Raw genomic sequence first — 19,021 nt, 5'->3', positions numbered from 1 at the left:
TCTCGCTGCCATTGCAAAGTTGTTAACCCTGTGGCAGTCTCGGACTCTCCCCGGGGTCTGCTTACAGCCTTAATCTGACGCAAATAACTCCTTCATTTCCCTGTCGGATCGCTTAACGGGGTTGCGTTGTCTTCGTTTAACCGAGGAGACTGTCTAATCGCCGTGTCGAGCGGAAGGCAAAGGCGAGAGAGAGAGAGAGAGAGAGACAGTATGTCTGACGACTGTGCCGTTTGTTTGCCAAACACCACCTTGATGCGTTACACAGTTATGCCGTCTGAAACAGTGAAATGTGGCAAATACAGGACAGACCCGTGTTTATCTCTGGAACTAGAGCTGGTAAGTCTTGACTTTATGCCTGCTTCCCGTTTAAAGTGGATTGATCGATTAATGTATTTTTAATAACATAAAGGGTTGCTGAATGAGGGAGTCAAACTGTGAACTTGGCAGGCGAGCGTCAGCATATTCCTAACATCATTAGCTATGTCACATCAGCCTGAAAAAATAACTTCAAAATATCTTCCTAAATGATGTCTGCCTTGATAACTGCACACTTTGATAAAATGACGGAATTTTTATGATCGCTCGCGAGATAGAAACAAAGACGGAGCACTTTTCGCGCAGGTTAAATATCTGCAGAAGGTTTGACTGCGGATGGCCGCATCGTCCCCCAACATTAACCGCGAGTCTACGTGTCATCCTCTTTAAAAGCTCGCCACGGTTCGTTTTTTTTTTTGTCCTGTCAGATGTTTTTTCCCCTCTTGGTTAGCCGAGCGGCTTTTACATTCTCTTCCGCTCCGCGAGCTTCGTCGCACGAGCGGCGCCCGTTGTTCATTTACGTAAAATCCGGATTTGAAGTGACATAATTGTGAACGGTCATATGGATTTGCGCGAAGCGACAGAAAATGCGTTATAGTTCAGGCTTTTAGCATGGTGGCGCTATTGCAGATTGGTTTTATTTTGAAAAAACAACAAACAGCACTGCCCCTTTGTTGGTACAAGAAAGCTGTGTGCATTTGCACTTATGTCATAATTTGGCTGCTGTCCCAGAGATGGCAACACCTTCACCCTTGAGGTCAAGATTATGGTCTTGGTCATGGTCAGTGCTCATATGTCAATGTGTGTGACAGGGATGGACGGTGCTGGATGGATTGTTGCCCCTCTGGAGGGTCAGACGGGTCCCCTGTGTGCGATGGCAGTCTTCTGGGAGTGCAGGTAAAACTACATTTGAGCTAGATCATATTTTCTTAGGTGCTTTATCTTTGACATTTCAATCAGATAACACCTCAACACATGTTGTTAAATCACATCACATGTTCTTAATGTATGGATTTTTATAATTCCATGCTGATAAATCTGGATAGTTTTCTTGTTACTTGATGTGCTTTGGTCTTATTAAGTTGTAACTGCATTGGGAGACAGAAGGGGAATGATGCATGTTTTTGCAGTGAAACATGATCTTGTGGGCGTCTCATTACCGTCATGAGGCACTTGTCTGTCGTTTCCAGTGGGAATAGTATTTTAGATTGTGCTGTAACATCACTAAGATAAAGCTGGGGATAAATGTATGCCTTGTCATCTTATTTGACGAGCATTTATACAAGAATTACACCTTTGATTCAAGCTACATTGCTTCCCTGATGTCCATGTGAAAATAAAGTGATTTAGTCTAACATAAACAAAACATTTTATGCAGCTGTTAAAAGTAGTACTTTAATTAAAGCTGCAGTCTGTAGTTTTTCCTGTTTGTTGCCATCTCTGTTTGAAATCTGCAGTTATTCGTGGAGCTATCTACTTTATGTGAGTTGTTCTTCGACTCGACATGGCACAGCGTGAATGAACACAGTGTTTGAGGAGGGTGTGCAGCTGTCAGTCACCGCATCGGTGTGGATACTGGCGTTCAGAATCACAGATTATTATTTTTGGAACTGACCAACATAAGAATTTTCACCGGAAAATGAAAGGTGATCAAGTAAGAAACATCCACTTTTGTTTTGGTTCTGACATTGCAGTAAATCACGCTGATTAAATATAAAATCACTTATCATATGCAAATTATACTTTGTTCTCAAATTGTTAATGTTAACGTCAGCATTGCCGTGACTACATGTAATGTCCTTCTGATTTGTATCCTTGTTCCCGCAAATTGAACTCCACATCGACAGTATAAACCACAGATTATGATTTCTCAGTTTGTAAAACCAAAGGAAAGCACATTTCAAATATAAAGGCTGTTACTGTTTAACTTTTGGTTTAACTATAGGTCTCATGAATTAGGTCAGTAACCCAAACCAGATGTTCACCCACCTAGAAAAGTAATATCACTGCAGAAGTATGAATTAATAACTTTTATATCAGATTTATAAAAATGTTTACCAGCAATGAATTATTTGAAAAATTCACATTTTTGCTTTTTCATCTTTTTTGATTTGGTCAAAAATATATGGCTTTACACTTACTTGCACATGTATGCTTATCTTTGTGAGAACATTCACTGATATAATCCAGTGCCTTACCCTAACCTAAAGCCAGGGAGACACCAAGCTGACATCAAAGAACGATCTGCCACGAAAGCTAACTGTTATTTACCAAAACACACCTTGACACCAAAAGGACTACAGGTGACTTTCAACTTGCACACGGGTTCTGTGCCAGCGTGTAAGTAGATATCCGAGATTTCTGATTACTCCGGTTATGTGTTGCCGTTTCAACTGGGAGAAATGGGGTTTTAGGTTCTCGAACGTCAAATTATGCGCCAGAAAATGCTTAACCATGTGAGCGTCCTATGTTTACAGTTTGTTTGGCTACTGATCATGGATGCTGGTGGTATCCAAGGTGGTACTTGTATTTACTTTTGTGCAAACTTGCCTTGTAGTCTAATGCGACATTAAGGAGTAACTCAACTTCGCTGTCTGTCCACACAAACAAACCTTGGGCTGTGTTTGTTGTTTTTTTAAAGGAACCTGAAGTTGCTTGTGTTATTTGTTGTTGTTGATTCTAGGGATTCTGATTGGCTTGCATGGCTTTAACTTTCTACCTATACACTGCCATCCATAGGTATAGTTGGTTTATGTAAATGACAACTTTTTTGAAAATGATGTTGTGTGCACAATGTTATTATTGAAATGGGGGGGGGGGGGGGTATTTGTTTCTCAAAATACCTAGATATGTGTAAATGTGGCCTTAACCCTCAAACAGCCCTTAAAAGTGGTGTCAAAGTGAGGACCAACCAAAAAATCTCCACTTTACTCTCTCCACACTCTGATGGTATAAAACTCAAACTAGTCCCCACATAGATAAATATACAATTACATGCACACATTTACCATTTTCAGTATTTTTTAAAAAGAAATGAATGTTTATTCAAATGGGAATTTATATCAAATGGGACAGTAACTATTTATAATGTTTATATACAGTATATATAATAATTTATATATAATGATCATTTAAACAATTTGATTTAAAAAAGAACAGAAAAACTTCTGTTGCTGGGTAATTTTTTTTCTAAAGTTTATTTTTCAAATTCACAACAATATTGCATGCAACACTTCAAGGCAACGAAATGCACTAAAATAATTATAGTGTATAAATGTGATATACTTTCTGTTATAGATAACCTGTTTTACCGTGTTTAGTCGTTGACAAGATGGACTGGGTAGAACCAGCAGCCAAGAATTATTAGGCGTTTTCCCCCCTAATATCAATTAAAATTATATCATGCTTAGCTTAATGCATACCGGACAAAAATAGATGTTTTTGAAGAGGCGCGCTTTGCAAAAGGTAATGGGAGTGGTTTTGACTCCCTCCCCCCTTTGCTCCACGGGCGCATGCGTTGTTAACCCATGTGGGAATGGCTGATCTGGGATCGGGGGGTTGGGCCGCCCAACACGAGCGAACCGTTAAAGAGTGTTTTTAATGTCCGCCATGTTGGCCATGGCGCACTGAGCCTGGAATCAGGGACCGGAGCGCGTTGGAAACACACACCGAGAGAGTGCGACCCACACCCGGCCTCGCGCCTCTGCTCGCCCCGCCACCTCCACCGAGCGACCCGTGCACTGCTGGACACCGAACCGGCATCATCCATGAGAACTTTAATCGGACCAGTAGGGAACATTAGGGGATCGGATAGATTTATGCTGCATCTCGAAATATAAAGAAAAATGAGTAAACTGTCGTTTCGGGCGCGGGCGCTGGACGCTTCCAAGCCTCTACCCGTCTTCCGCTGCGAGGACCTGCCCGATCTGCACGAATATGCGTCTATTAACCGGGCAGTACCACAGATGCCCACGGGGATGGAGAAAGAGGAGGAATCGGTACGTTTTATTGCTTCGAATCATGTATTTTGGAAATAATTTCATTTTTCTTGTCAGAGGCGCGTCCCTAGCTTCTCTGCGCCAGTGTACACAAAATGGCCGCCATTTCTCCTGCAGAAACGCGTCAAATCTCTAGCTACGGTACGATACGGTCGATGTTTAGTATATTGGACCCAAATATTAAACATTTTTCTCTGCAAATATAGCATTGGAGGTGATTACTACGCAGTATTTTTGCCGATAGACGGTTTACGGAGTACAAAGGAGTCACGTGACCACGGGGAAGGCCGCCATTTTGTTGATTTATCTTAGGTTCCGTGGAGGTGCAGTAACGCGCACTAAACCAAAGGGGACGCCAATCTCTGCGCCCTTAAACAGAAATGACCAATTAACACCAGCAAAAACAATCAGTGAAGTGATGTTTCATATTAGAACAGTTCAAAGTGGCCATGCAAAGATGTTTTTTTTTTTAAAAGAGCCACAATTTGGTTACATTTTTAATGTTTTTTATTAAGAGCCACAAGCTTTGGTCAGAAAACCTGTCATGTTAAAGAAAACATTTCTTTTTAATCGCGTGTTTTTTTAATGAAGGTATGCTTAGAAACATTTTCATTTATGTGCATTGTGAATGCATTTCTGAATTGACAGGAAGCATATCTGGCCCTACCGGTCTGTTTAGGTGTATGTAGTGATCCATTTGACTGGGGGCAGGGGCGCACGTGAGGCCTTGTTTTCTTTTCTCAACACGGGCACCTAAAGCCCAACATCTCTATTTCATCTGTTCTGTAGATCAGTTATAGATCAGTTGATCAAATTCACATCAAATGAAATGGTCTTCTCTTTCAGCAATTACTAATGTGGAAATATTTAGATCAGATCCATTAAACTAATGTTATTTCCCCCATGGCATTTGTCTCTGTATTTGTTTCTCAGTTGTTGTTTTTTATGCATAAAATCAAAGAAATAAATCAACATGTTTTAAACAACGTTGTTCTTGTTCCGCATATCTTCGATTTAAAAATCTTGAATGAGAATGATTAACATTTTCCACATTGGTCTGTTAATGCGTGCAAATGTGCTGGGGGAAATAATATGCATGTAGTAAACATGTCTAAAAGTGAATGTGTTTAAATGCTAGACGTTGGTGTTAACCTCAGCACTATGGGACAGGTGTCAAGACTGTTCGTGTTATGGTGTTTATGTGAGACTGCAGAAGAGTGTATGTGCTGCTGTCCCACTGACTGTTTTATATGCTCATATTATCAGGGACCAACATTAGTGGTTTGTTTGTCTATGTGGATTTTTCTCACTAGATTTTAAGCAGATGATGTGGAATAATTAAGAAATGTATTTTTTTTTTTTTGAAAGAATTCTCCTCTTGATCCTCAAGGCTGCAATAATTTGATTGAAATATCTCATAGTATTGCCATACTTAAAAAAATTTAAACTTTTCTATTTGTATACATTTTAAAATGTAACTTAACATTTTACAATAAGGTTTCATTACTTAACATTAGTTTCTTTCCATAGTGAACATGATCTAACAATGAACTGCACTTCTACAGCGTTTCTACAGCAAAGTCTTAGCTTTCGAATTATGTTAGTTTTATTACAAAATTAACGATAAAACTGTTTTGGCATTCCTGTGTCGTGACAGATTGCTGTTGCCGCCTGAGTTCAAGCGAAGCAGGGGTGCATGTGAACTGATCATAAACTATAATTAGCAGCAAGAAAAATGTTCTAGAGAGGAGCATTTTGCCGAGATTATGCACTATTACATATTCATTATATTTTATTAAAGGCAGTATTGTATGCAATTGTATACAGATAAGTTGTTAATTTTAACTTCTAATAATTCCCTGTATAGTTTGTTAGTTGAGAGATTTTCAATGTAAATTAAGTCTAGCCTAATACATATCCATGGATATGTCCAAAGAACTAATCAATATTGAATCGCAAGCTTATGAGTAATAATTTTATAGGAATAATTCGCACTCAAAGCTGAACTCAAAAGTTGGCTTCCCTGTTTGAAGTTTAAATTTCAGGTTTCCTCAACTTTTATTAAAATAACTGAAAGTTAGCGTTAGATATTTTGCTAATCAGATAAGGGAAATAACAGTTCAAGTAGCCTTGCATTCATTATGTTTACATCTGTGCTAGTAATACATGCAGTGTAGTCACAGTGTCTTAAAATTACATTATTATATATTAGGTATGTATAAGTTTGTAATGGAAAGTAATCAGATATCCTAGGTTTCATTCATGTTTTTTGATGCCAGGTTATGGTTATGAATTAAGTTTTTGTCCCTGAATCCGCTTTTGCCACCTTATGTATAAAACTCTAGTTCTGCTGTGTGGACACATTACCATTTAAAACTTTGGGGTAAGATCTTTTAAAAAATATTAATAATAGGAATGATTACTTTTCTTCAACAAATGCATTCAATTGATTGAAGTTGCAGTAAAGACATTCATAATGTTACAAAATAATTATATTCAAAATAAATGCTGTTCTTTTGAATGTTCAGATAGGGAGCATATTAGAATGATTTCATATGTTGATGTGTAATGTTGAGATGATTTGTAAATGTGTGTGTATACAAAGAACCTTTTTGTTGACAAGTTTAGTTTGTTGGAGAGTGAGTGTTCACAATCTTGTTAGTTAATGTATATTTGAGAAACTGTTCAGTGAGGTCAGTGTCTTGCCATCTGCTGAGATTGGGCCATGTGCTGTTCTTTTGTATTGGCATGTCAATGTTTTGGTTTGGTTTGCATCTGACAGACAGATCCAGCTTTGCTTTGTCAATGGTTTCCTTGCATTGGTGGGAACTAAGGATAGACCACAGCAGTCCATTAGTTCAGTTCAGTTGATGTTTTTAGTAGGGATGCATAAAAATTGTCATAATTTTTACATAAAAATCAGTGACCAAAACAGATGCTGAACAGTCAAAATGTGCCGTCGGAGGAGTTGTGTGCACACAACGTGGACAAGCTACAACAGTTAAACATGTCAGCTTTGTTGATGCTGGTGATATTACTTTCTCTGTTTTAATCGGTAATGATATGGTTTCTATCTAAAATCTTATGTTCTGTCACTTCTGTGCGGGTTTTCTGTTGAACTTAACTAAACATTTGTAGCATGCCTACCATCCAATAATCACAAAAAGCTTTGTTACTTTTAGTATGAAGCAGAGCTTCAACTTTTAAATTCAAACAAATGTCTTTGGCGCTTTTTAGCACAGCGTTTTATATAATAATCAAACGATTAATCTGTCAAACGATTAATCACATTCAAAATAAAAGTTTGCTTACATTATTTATATATATAAAATAATTATACACAGTGGCCCCACATATTCACACACACTTGTGTATATATATTTAAGAAATATTTTCATGTATATACTGTATATAGATTTATATATAATTTATATTATATATAAATATTTTATATATAAATAATATTTTTTCTTAAATATACATGCTTGTGTGTTTGTTTATATATATATATATATATATATATGAAGAGTTTAGATGCAAAAGCCTCTAAGTGCTATTTGAAATTTTCTTGTAAAATGATCATTTTTATCAAGCTTGTATATTTAAGTTCAGTAATTTCACTTAAATGGCAATGAAGATTACCTATTAATTGTCATTTAAGTGAAATCACTGAACTTAAATACACAAGCTTGATAAAAATGGTCATTCTAGAATAAAATTTCAAATGGCACTTAGAGGCTTTTGCATCTGAACTCTTCATATATAGAAAATAATTATACACAGTCACAGTGCGCCCACATATCATGTAAACAATCTTTTATTTTGGATGCTATTAATCGTTTGACAACCCTAATAATAATCAATTTTATGTATTTGACCTTATTTGGCATTTCAATAGCCGTGATGCTACCGTGGTGCTAAAAAGTTAAACAAACACTAGGACTTCACGATATTGAAGAAAAATGCGGTAATTCGTTAAATAATGCGATATTTGATATGCGATATGATAATGCTTAGTGTGTAAAATAAACTTAAATTATCTATAAAGTATTTTTTTAAAAGCCCTACATATGCGGTTTACATTCTTTTTGTGACTAGAAAACATCCCTACAACTTCAAGTGAACTGCTGTGTTTTACTGTAGCATAGTGTTATTTTAACATCATTGCAAACCATATTTTGCAGCCCTATTAAAACAAAGTGAATCCTGTTTCATGTAAATGCTCAATTAGTGTTTCATCTGGGAAAGACATCAATACAACGAATTGTAGGCTATACGATGTCACTTAACTTTACAATTATCTCAAGTAAGCTAGTGTCTATACTCATTTCTGACCTGTAGTTAGAGGTAACTCTAGCATTTTTCTAAATATGTGCTGTAAATAGACCTATTCATTATTTTTACTTGACCTTTTAGTGATGTCTCTCAGGCTATGTTTAAATATGCCTAAATCTGTAATGAAAACAAGTTATAAAAGTTTATTGTCATTTAAATTAATAGATAAAATCGTTATTATTATTTTTTTTAAATAACTCCTGTATGTGCAATGGCTATTTGCATGTTGATAAGTAAATAATTTGGAATCATTTAGTTTAATAATAAAAATCCGAATTTTCGGTGTCGGCCCAGAATTTACATTTCTGTGCGTCCCTAGTTTTGTGACACATTGTGCTGTTTGAGTGTTGTAGACTTCTTCTCATCTGGCCTCTGTGTTTTGCACTTGCACTGTTGCATTCAACTTTTGAGGTCGCAATGCTTTGAGATCAGGGGTGAGCATTTTTCAAAAATATTTAATTTGAATATTTGGGCTCATAAAAAAATATATTATTTTTTTAAAATGAAGGACGAAATCCAGTGAGAATTGGAAAGTCGTGCGCAGTCCTACTTCACCGGACTAATTTGCCTAATCTTCACCTTAATTATTCACTTATATTGTTTTCTGTTCTTAAACCTGTCTCTCTGAACAAAATTTAAAGTAAACATTTAAAACCCCATGTTAAACTGCACTTGATTTAATAAATTAATTAAATTTTGTCTTGCGTGTCTGTGTGTTTATGTAGGAGCACCATCTCCAGCGGGCGATCTCTGCTCAGCAGGTGTACGGGGAGAAGAGAGACAACATGGTGATTCCCGTCCCAGAGGCTGAGAGCAACATCGCCTACTATGAGTCCCTCTATCCGGGGGACTTCAGGATGCCCAAACAGCTCATTCACATACAGCGTGAGTCATTCAGCCTTTACCCAGAACGAATATCTCAGAACAAGGGGAACGCACCACGGTTCGGTAGAATTAAGTTGAGTGTGAAACCAGACCAAGCGCTGCGGGGGGCGCCAGGAACAAATGCGCTCCGGCTCGGACCGCAGCAAACGAGCCCAGTGTGAAAGCACGGTCACCTGCCTCCGCAATTTTTTATATTAAAGCAGTCAAGGTGGGGAGGAGGATAGTATATTAACCAGTAGGGCCCACAGACTGTTGTGTGGAGGTGAATTACAGTGAGCCGTTAGAGATGGGAGTCTCATAAATAAATATTACATAGTAAAACCACACGTCGACTAATTTGCATGGTCAACCTTTAATGACTACATGGTCTGTTTACCTGCAGTCAAAGTTAAATTATTGTGGTTTTGGTTCACATTAAAACTGTTTTGACTCAGGTTGTTCTTTCCCACTTGTTACACACAGCGTTCAGTCTGGACACAGAACAGCCAGATTACGACCTGGACTCTGAGGATGAGGCGTTTGTAAATAAGCTGAAGAAGAAGATGGATGTAGGGGCCCTGCAGTTTGAAGAGATGATCGACAGGCTGGAGAAAGGCAGCGGACAGCAGGTACCAGAGGCGGACAGAACTGGGAATAGTCAGAACTGTAGATATCTTTTAATTTTTTAAGGATTTTAATTGTGGTTTTGATCTTGAGCCCGTTTACGTTTTGTGATCTGTGCTCAAGAAGAGTTTAATTTTAGAGACCCATCAGATGGATTTTACTTGACTATTGGTCATGGTCATGTCAATGTCTTTATGGATTCTGATAAATCACAATATTATAATAAAAATAGCGGACCGCTTTAGATACAATTAAAATTTTTACATTTGCATGTTTATTCATTTGACAGATCCTTTTATCCAAAGTGACTTGCATTGCAATGAAGGTATACGTTTTATCAGTTTATGCATTGCCTTGGAATTAAACCCATGACCTTGGCGTTGCTGTGCTTTGCAGTTTAGACCACAAGACTGTTTTGAATTGATAACATTTGCAGATGAGAGTGTAGCTTTAACAAGTTTTGCTTGCTTGAGGAAAATTAAAGTGTGTGTTTGTTTCTTGTTAAGCATATTAAAGCTATTTATGTTTGAATGCATGAACTGTTCCCTTGACTGCACTAGTGTTTCTGTAAGGGCATGCTTGTTCTGCAGCTGATTTATGGGTCAAACTGTAAGCCCAGTAGAACTAATAATTATTCATTGGCTGATGTATGAGTCAGGCCAGTTGATCAGCAGTAGTAGTTCATTCTGATTGTCAACCTTGTGAATGGACAGCATACCACCGGTTTAAATCTATAGAGAATTAATTTCGACCTATAATTGTTTGAAGATATCCTTATTAGCACCTTTTCCACCAAAGCATTTTGAGAGCCAGTTCGGAGCTGATGCCTACGCGCGAACCAGTTCTTTGTGTTTCGACAGCCAAAGAACCGGTTCTCGGCCAGGAGAACTGGTTTCAAAGCGGCACCAACTCTTTGCTGGACTAGAACCGTTCTTTTACCACGTCATGCTTACGTCGGGGGCTTGGGGCGGGTTTAGATGTGTACTAAACATCTTTTCTGACCATAATAAAGGATCGCAAAACCAATAGAAACATTTGCAGAAACACGATGGAGTCCGCCTTTGTAATTGTTGTGCTTGAAGACATTATAAGCAAAGAAGAAAACAGTCACAATATAGAACAAATAAATGGAAAGGAAAAAAAAAGACACAAGACAGGGGTACATAACTTATCAGAAAAGATTACATATCAAATGAAAAGCTTAAGACTTGCATATTTCAATTGTTTTTAAAGCTTTCATGGTACACGAGTTAGAGATAATCCCAAAGTAATGTTGTATTTGCAAGCGTTTCTAAGACGTATGGCGACGTACACAGTGACGTAATGACGTCGTTCCCTGGGCGCTCTAGTCAGTGGAAAAACAAACAGGTTCTGAATGGGTACGCAAGTTGAACCAACTTTGAACCAGCACCAGTTCCGAACCAGTTCTTTTTTTGGTGGAAAAGGGGTAACATATTGATGAGCCATGACTCGGTTCAGCGTCATGTGATCCTTCAGATCATTCCTATATGCTGATTAACTGTTGTGCTGCTTAACATTTTTGTGGAAACCATATACATTTTTTTCAGGTTTCTTTGATGAATAAAAAGGTTGTTTGTTTTTTTGCAGGAAAGACTTTTATAATGCAACAAAATGTTTGTCACCTTTGATCAATTTAATGAATCCTTGCTGAATAAAAGAATTAGTTTGTTAATTGATTGTAATTGCCTGTCAATTTTTATCGTTCGCCTCCATGAGAGTGACCCCACTTAAAAGGCCCAACTAGACCTGAAGAAAAAAATCCCATGTTCAGCCATGACAGTCTTTTGACCACTACTAATGGTATTAATGTTCAAAAGCCTGTTATTTTGAGAAGAAGCTTAATTAGAAACATTCTTTCTCTCAGCCGGTGTCTCTGCAGGAGGCCAAACTCTTGTTGAAGGAGGATGATGAGCTGATAAAGGAGGTGTACGAGTACTGGAGCAGGAAGAGGAAAGCGTGTCAGAGCGGTTCCTTCATCCCTATTGTCAAACAGGAGAAGCGTGACGGCTCCAGCACCAGTGACCCCTACGTGGCCTTCAGGCGCAGAACGGAGAAGATGCAGACCCGAAAGGTAAGAGAAGAAACATACAAGGAAGTGACTCTGCTTATGGATTCGCAAGAGAAAAGATTTACAAGTTTTCTTCCTTTACAGAATCGTAAGAACGACGAAGCATCTTACGAGAAAATGCTGAAGCTGCGTAGGGACCTGAGCCGGGCCGTCACCATCCTGGAGATGATCAAGAGACGAGAGAAGAGCAAAAGAGAGCTGCTGCACCTCACGCTGGAGATCGTAGAGAAGAGGTACACGCAAACGTCATACACCTTTCATTTGTGGTCCTGGAGTCGTGTGATCAAGTTCAACCTGGAGATATCAAGAACAGGAAGTTTGAGTGCTGTCCAGACCTAGAAAAATCAATAAAATTTCTGTAGTAAATATATTTGATCATGTTTTGAATATATGTCTCTTATATTCCGCTCTAAAATATTTTATTGGTGCGTAAATTGCTTTTTCATGCTAAATTTAAATTCCAGTAGACACAGACACTTCTTAAATTCCTTGTTTTGGGAATTGGTATTATAGATTGGTTATCCCTGGAGTGGGAATTGTTTGAGCTCATGGTGTGTGTGTGTGTCTAGGAACAACATGGCTGATTTTGGAGGGGAGGTGATGGCAGAAGTTTTGGCTCAGAGGGCTTTGGAGAAACCAGTCATCCCTCTGATCCCAATCACAAACAGCAACCAGTACAGACACACAGAACATGACCGGGACTACAAAATCAAGGTACACGCTCAGAGCTGTGTTTATCTGGGCAATGTGTTCACATTTTTGTCCAGTACAACAGTATTATTTAGTGATAGTTATTTAATAAACGGGGTGTGTATTTGTTTCTAATGTTCGGCTATAGATGGATAAGCCAGAGGTTGTGCGGCAGAAACGGAAGTATGAGAAGAAGGCAAAGCCACTGCCGTTTGCAGGCTCTGTTCACTCAGGCCCGGCAGTCTTTAACACTAAAGACCTCAATCAGTATGACTTTCCCAGCTCAGACGATGAACCCTTCTCACAGGTAGTCGTGTTAATTCACAGAGGTTCATGGGAATCCTTTCCTGCTTTCTGTTGGTTTAACATTCTCCTTTTCATTTCCTCAGATGCTCTCTGGTTCTTCAGAAGTCGAGGAGGAGAACGATCCAGATGGTGTGTTTGGGTTCAGGAGGAGAACAGGCTGTCAATATCAAGCTGTACGTTGTAATACGTTGTAATCTCAATATGCGTGAATTGAAAAATGGTACTCTCTCATCCAGTGAGAGGCTGCTGTCTGATCCATATAGTCTTAGTAAATGATTATCTTTTTTTTTTTTTTTTTTTTTTCCTCAAAGGTACGTCCGGGACTTGTGGCCAGTTGGCCCTGGTCAGACCCTTCCGAGGGCGGGGTAGCAGATGTGCGGTATCGCTATTCTCTCACCATGCTCACGGTCCCGCGGAGATGCCTGGGGTTGGCACGGCGACGAGTGGGCAGAGGGGGCAGGTGAGTTGAGCTCCTTACAGTACTACAGTTATTTAGTATTATCCCAGCAAATATGTTTTATGAATTATGAACAGTTGCACTTCATCGGAGACGTCCAATAGATTTCTTAGGCACTCAAAAAAGAACACCATAGACGGTGTAATCACCATGAAGAAATCACAGAATAATACTGGGAGTTGTGGAAAATGATACACCGGTGTTTTGCCAGATGAGAAGTTTATCTATGCATCATCTTTTTATTCTTTTAATTTATTGTATATTTTAATTTCTTTTACAACGGTTGTAATTTTCTTTGCCTTTATTTTGTGATTATTTTAAATCCTTTCTGTAAAGCACTTTGAATTGCCAAAGTGTATGAAATGTGTTATGTAAATGAACTTGCCTTGCCTTCAGTTCATTCGTATTCTCATAATTTGAGAACTTTTATACCGGTATGTATATTTCAGTTAATTTGTAGAGTTTATATATATATATATATATATATATATATATATATATATATATATATATATAAAATATTCATAAATTCAGTTAATTGTATTTTATAAATTTGCTACGAAAATAGTTTAATTCAAATATTATCATTATTTATAAATTGCAACTTAATTAGTATAAATTGAATGATTAAATTGTATGATACAGTTCATTTGTATTATCTTCATTGGATCTCACCAATTAATACTTGCAATTAGCTGCAGTAATATGACAATTTTCACATTTGAGTAAGTGTTGAATTTAGCATATATATGTGCAAATTAATGTAAATGAAGGTAGTACAAATGTGTATATGTAAATATAACATCCGATTTATTTTTTTCAATAAATATTGTGCTTTTATTTGTGAATAAAAATTAATAATTGGCAGATCATGCAGTTAATTCGTTCAAATATTTAATTATTGACTGTCCTAATTTAATGATTTTGATCATATATGCTGGAAGAAATATTGAACCCACATTCACTCTAGAAGCTAAATCTCTTTCTCTCATCTGTTTGTAGGGTTTTATTAGACCGAGCCCATTCTGAATTGGATACTGTGTATCATGGGCTGAACCCGGATTCCCCCGCATTCCCATCGTTGTCTCCCACCCAGCAGCCCAGCATGGATACCTCACACACCAGCACAGATACCTCTGCCCCCTCCTCCACCTCACCTGACCTCACACAAGTCCTGCTCAACATCAAAGCCTGTCGCTGGAGGCATTTCAAGCCTCGGACGGCACCGCCAGACGATCCCGACAATCCCGAGCACTGGTCTGCACGGAGACCTCGCCGTGGCTTCCTCATCCGCCCAATCAGCAAGCTTCAGACGCAGAGAGGCCCCGCCTCCTACACTAGACCACCTGCCCCCCCACCCACACCGGGTGAGTCCACTGTTGCCACACCATTTGTGTATAGCTGTTAGTGTTGTCTTCGTACCAAAATTTCAGTATTCGATACCAATACCAGTGAAAATCCATGGTTCTCTATACCAATTTCGGTACCAAAGCTTAATTTAGATTAAATTTGACATGTATTATTAAAGTGTATATCACTGTTACAAAGATAGAAACTGTAGTATTAAAAACACTTTACATTAAGATTTTATTTGTTAGATAACATTAGATAGAGTGACCTAACAATAAACAATAGTTATTAGGTCTGAATGATTAATTGCACTCGTGCATGCGGCCGTGAGCGACTCATTGGTAAATGTACTTGCATCTCAAAATGCTTTTATGACCCGAAATTAATGTAAACACGGTCAGTTATATCTTAAACCAACTGGACAAACCACATTTTACAATTTTAAAAGGCATTAGTGTGAATGCAGCTTATCGTATCTAAACTGAGGGGGGAATCACTCCTGCTTTTGAATGCAAAACATTTAGACAGCCCACTTTTAAATACTGAATGCGCTCTTTGTTTATTGCTTGTAATGCTTTTTCTCCCCCCCCCCTTTTTATTTACTAGCTTTTATATTTTGAAGTTATATTAGTTCATATAGCGTATTTAAAATTCTTAACATGTAATTGGTTTAATTAAATGTTTTTTTATATTTATTTTTTAAAGTATGTGTTTTTACACATGTAATTAAATACATATTTTAAGAGTTATTAAGATTAATTAATAAGAAAAAAAGTAGATCGGATCATGAGCTATCTAAAGATTCCCATCCCTACTGTACAATGATTTATTGCTTGTCTTTGTCGACTAATACAGAAGGTAAATAACTTTTTTTTTTTAAATCGCAATCGCAATATTGGTTAAAAAAAATCGCAATTAGATTATTTTCCAAAATCGTTCAGCCCTAATTGCATATTAAATCACAATGGCAATATTGGTTAAATAAATTGCAATTTTTTTGTACTTAAAGCCCTGTTTTCTGTTTCAACCACAGAAACCGAAAATTCTCAGGACAGCACCAGGTGTCCAAATTTCAATCTTAATCGTTCTATTTCATCAGAAACCATCTTAAAACAGGGCTTTGTTGTGGGTTGTAAACCACTTCTGACCTATAAACCTTTTTGCTTTTATCAGTTTACCTATGAAATGTTAGAATAACTTTCATTAGTGTAATTTAATGTTTGATCATGTCAATTCCCGACGTCAATGTTCTCGCTTGACTGTTTTTGCATTTCTTGTCCTGGATGTGACGTCACTGATCTGTTCTCTGTGTGCTCCTGCAGCTTTCACCCCTGAGCAGTACCAGCAGCACCTGGAGCATCTCGCACTGATGCAGAAACAGCAGCTTGAACAGGTTCAACTACAGCAGCGGGTCGGCGGCACAGCCGTCACCAACAACCCACAGGTCAGCCTTCTGTGACAGTCAATGTCCAGTGTCCCTTACATTCTCTGGTGCCTCATATCATGAGCAAGAATTTGGAATGGAAAATGTCTTTTGCTCTGGTTTATCCATTAATGTTTTTTTTTTTTTTTTTTTTCTCAGAGTTTGGTGTCAAAGACGATAGATGCGGCCAGTGCTCAGTTTGCTGCCTCTGCATTGATGACTTCTGACCAGCTGATGGCGCTGAAGAGTAAAGAGGACGGAGTTGGTGTCAATGGAGTCGTCTCAGCCTCAGGTTGGTCTTTTAAACTGTACACTTTCACTTTATATATAATATAATGGTTTATTTTTGACTCGTGAGCTTTGACTCCACAGGCGTCTATAAGGGTTTACATCACACAAGCTCTGCAGTGTCGTCCATCCTTCCGTCTGCCAGCCCTACCTTCACCTCATCCCCCTCTCCCGCTGCTGCCACCACCACCACCACCACTAACAACGGAACCTCCTCGGCCAATCATCACGTCGGCACAGCCAGCCCCGCCCCTGGCCAAGCGCTGGTGGGCGGGGCCGTGAGAATGAGCGTGCCGTCACCGGCAGGAACCTTGAGTGTGCGGCAGCTGCAGCGTCAGGTCACCGTTCCCGCCTCTGCCCTAAAACTCGCTGTCAACGCCAACAGACCCATCCCAAAGGTCACGGCAGGGTCAACTACACTCGACATGGGGCCCAGGTGAGAATATGTGTGGCATGAAAGGAATATTCCTTAAAAGGAAATTAAAAGTAGGGCTGTGCAATTAATTGAAATAAAACTAAAATAGTGATTTTGCTTATTGCAATCAAATTGCAAAGGGTGTTTTTTTTTTTTTTTTTTTTTTTAGAAATTTAGAAGAAAAAAATAGTATTGATTAGTGCTTCAGTATTCGGTACCAATACCAGTCAAAAAAGTACACTTAAGTAATGTTTAATTTAAAGTCGCATGATCAGTTGATTTAATCGAATTTTGTCTTGCAGGGAAAATCACGATCAAGAGAAGCCGCCGTTAAACAGTCTAACAGACAACACAGTTGCCATGGAGGTCACGTAGCCCCGACCCCCTCTGCCGTTCACACACCACCTCTCAATCGAGGCGTCTCCTTTAGGTGCTATGCATCGTAGCGACGCTGTTTCCGTGGCAGCCGTTGGGACTTAATTGCAATGCTCATCTTTTTTTTTTTTTTCAAATTTTGTTACTGTTAAAATATCAACATCTGTAAATTATGAAATATTGAAAATATTCTATGTACATACATATTTGTAATACACCCCCCTTGTATATAACATTACTTGAATACAGAAATCGTTCATTTGTGATGTTTTGCACTTGGGAAAAAAAATCAGAAAAAAACTGCGATTTTCGTAGTGTGTGTGCAGTTTGTGCGTGTGTCGGAGATTGTGAATGTTCAAGTGTTTGTGAGACTGTATCTGAATGTATGTGTCACATGCATGGTGCAAAACCTGCTGTTTTATCTATTTATTGTGAGGTGTTTACAGTTTTGTTTTTCCCCCCCTTTAAATTCTTAATTTTTTTTACTACACTGTAACCTCCTGGGTTTCTCTGTGTGTGTGTGTGTGTGCGGGTGTGTGTGTGTGTGTGTAGGTAAAGCAGTTGTATGTGAACATCTCTTGTTGGAAAAGCAGCAGGGGTTCATCTGTCTGTCTCTCTCCTTCTCTTGTGGCTGTTCCCACTCCATTCAAGCACTATTTTTTTGTTAATTTTTTTTTTTTTTAATCAATGCTGCTTTTGTATGATTTCTTTTTGAGTCTTTTTATTTTTCCTGGAATCTGAGAGACCCTTTTTCATTTGGGGTTTGTGAAACTTAAAAGATGGGTTTATTTTTATTACCTCTGTTTTTGATGACTGATTGTACATCCCCTGTCTGTTGTTTGTGTGAAACAGTAGTTCATAAGGGAGAGGACTACAGTGACATCTCAGTATGTTTCTTTATCATCATCATTCCACTTTATATGAAAAAAGGAAAACGAACAAAAAGGGACGTTTTGTTTCCTGTAAGACTTCATGGTGGCACCCTTCCTGTGGGGCCAGCATGAGCTCTCTTCTGTGAAGAGGACGGTACCTCACAAGGCTACTCGTAGTTGTTGTTTGTATGTACCACAATCTGAGTGCCCGTTCCAATGGCATCATCAATCTTTGAGGTGTTTTTTAGTCCCACCTGGAAGAATGAATAAAAAAAAAAAACAACTTATATGACAAAAAATGTTTAATAAACCCAGGGCATTAAGTGTTTGACCAGCACAATTCTGTCTGTCATTTTTATTTATTTCAGATTTTCTATGAACAATTACAGCTCTTTCTTCATCGAACATGCTGTTTTATGTAGAAATACTATACAGGGAAAATACAGGCGTCTCTTGCAAAGTATGATTGTCAAGTCCCTTTAATTAACACTAGCCTTAATCAAAGGAGAGTCACACAGGTTTAAGACACCATTGTGTAAAAGGAAAATTTAATTTTTTGGTTGAATCCATTTTAAGTGATACCTTAACATCTTAGTTTAATTGACATCTAAAGAGACATT

At 38.2% G+C, this 19,021-nt stretch overlaps 1 protein-coding gene across 2 annotated transcripts; it reads left to right on the top strand.

The window, feature by feature from the left end:
* Positions 1-16: 16 nt before the first annotated feature.
* On the top strand, positions 17-18,864 carry epc1b (enhancer of polycomb 1b). 2 transcript variants are annotated; one of them, XM_089131105.1, is made up of 15 exons: positions 17-336; positions 1,128-1,212; positions 9,374-9,533; positions 9,996-10,141; positions 12,022-12,228; positions 12,310-12,458; positions 12,795-12,939; positions 13,064-13,222; positions 13,305-13,394; positions 13,533-13,681; positions 14,681-15,045; positions 16,351-16,472; positions 16,611-16,743; positions 16,824-17,175; positions 17,457-18,864. In XM_089131105.1, exons 2-15 carry the CDS (start codon positions 1,144-1,146, stop codon positions 17,527-17,529), a joined length of 2,319 nt encoding a protein of 772 aa, XP_088987231.1. In that variant the 5' UTR covers positions 17-336; positions 1,128-1,143; the 3' UTR covers positions 17,530-18,864. The 2 variants fall into 2 exon arrangements, with proteins under 2 accessions (XP_088987231.1, XP_039550739.2); XM_039694805.2 differs by lacking the exons at positions 17-336; positions 1,128-1,212 and adding an exon at positions 3,874-4,313.
* Positions 18,865-19,021: the final 157 nt, after the last annotated feature.

This window comes from Pimephales promelas, chromosome 5 (assembly GCF_988280905.1).
Source record: "Pimephales promelas chromosome 5, fPimPro1.hap1.1, whole genome shotgun sequence".
NCBI lineage: Eukaryota > Metazoa > Chordata > Actinopteri > Cypriniformes > Leuciscidae > Pimephales > Pimephales promelas.
Note: the sequence above shows the minus strand (reverse complement) of the source record. Positions and strands in the feature narration are given on the sequence as shown.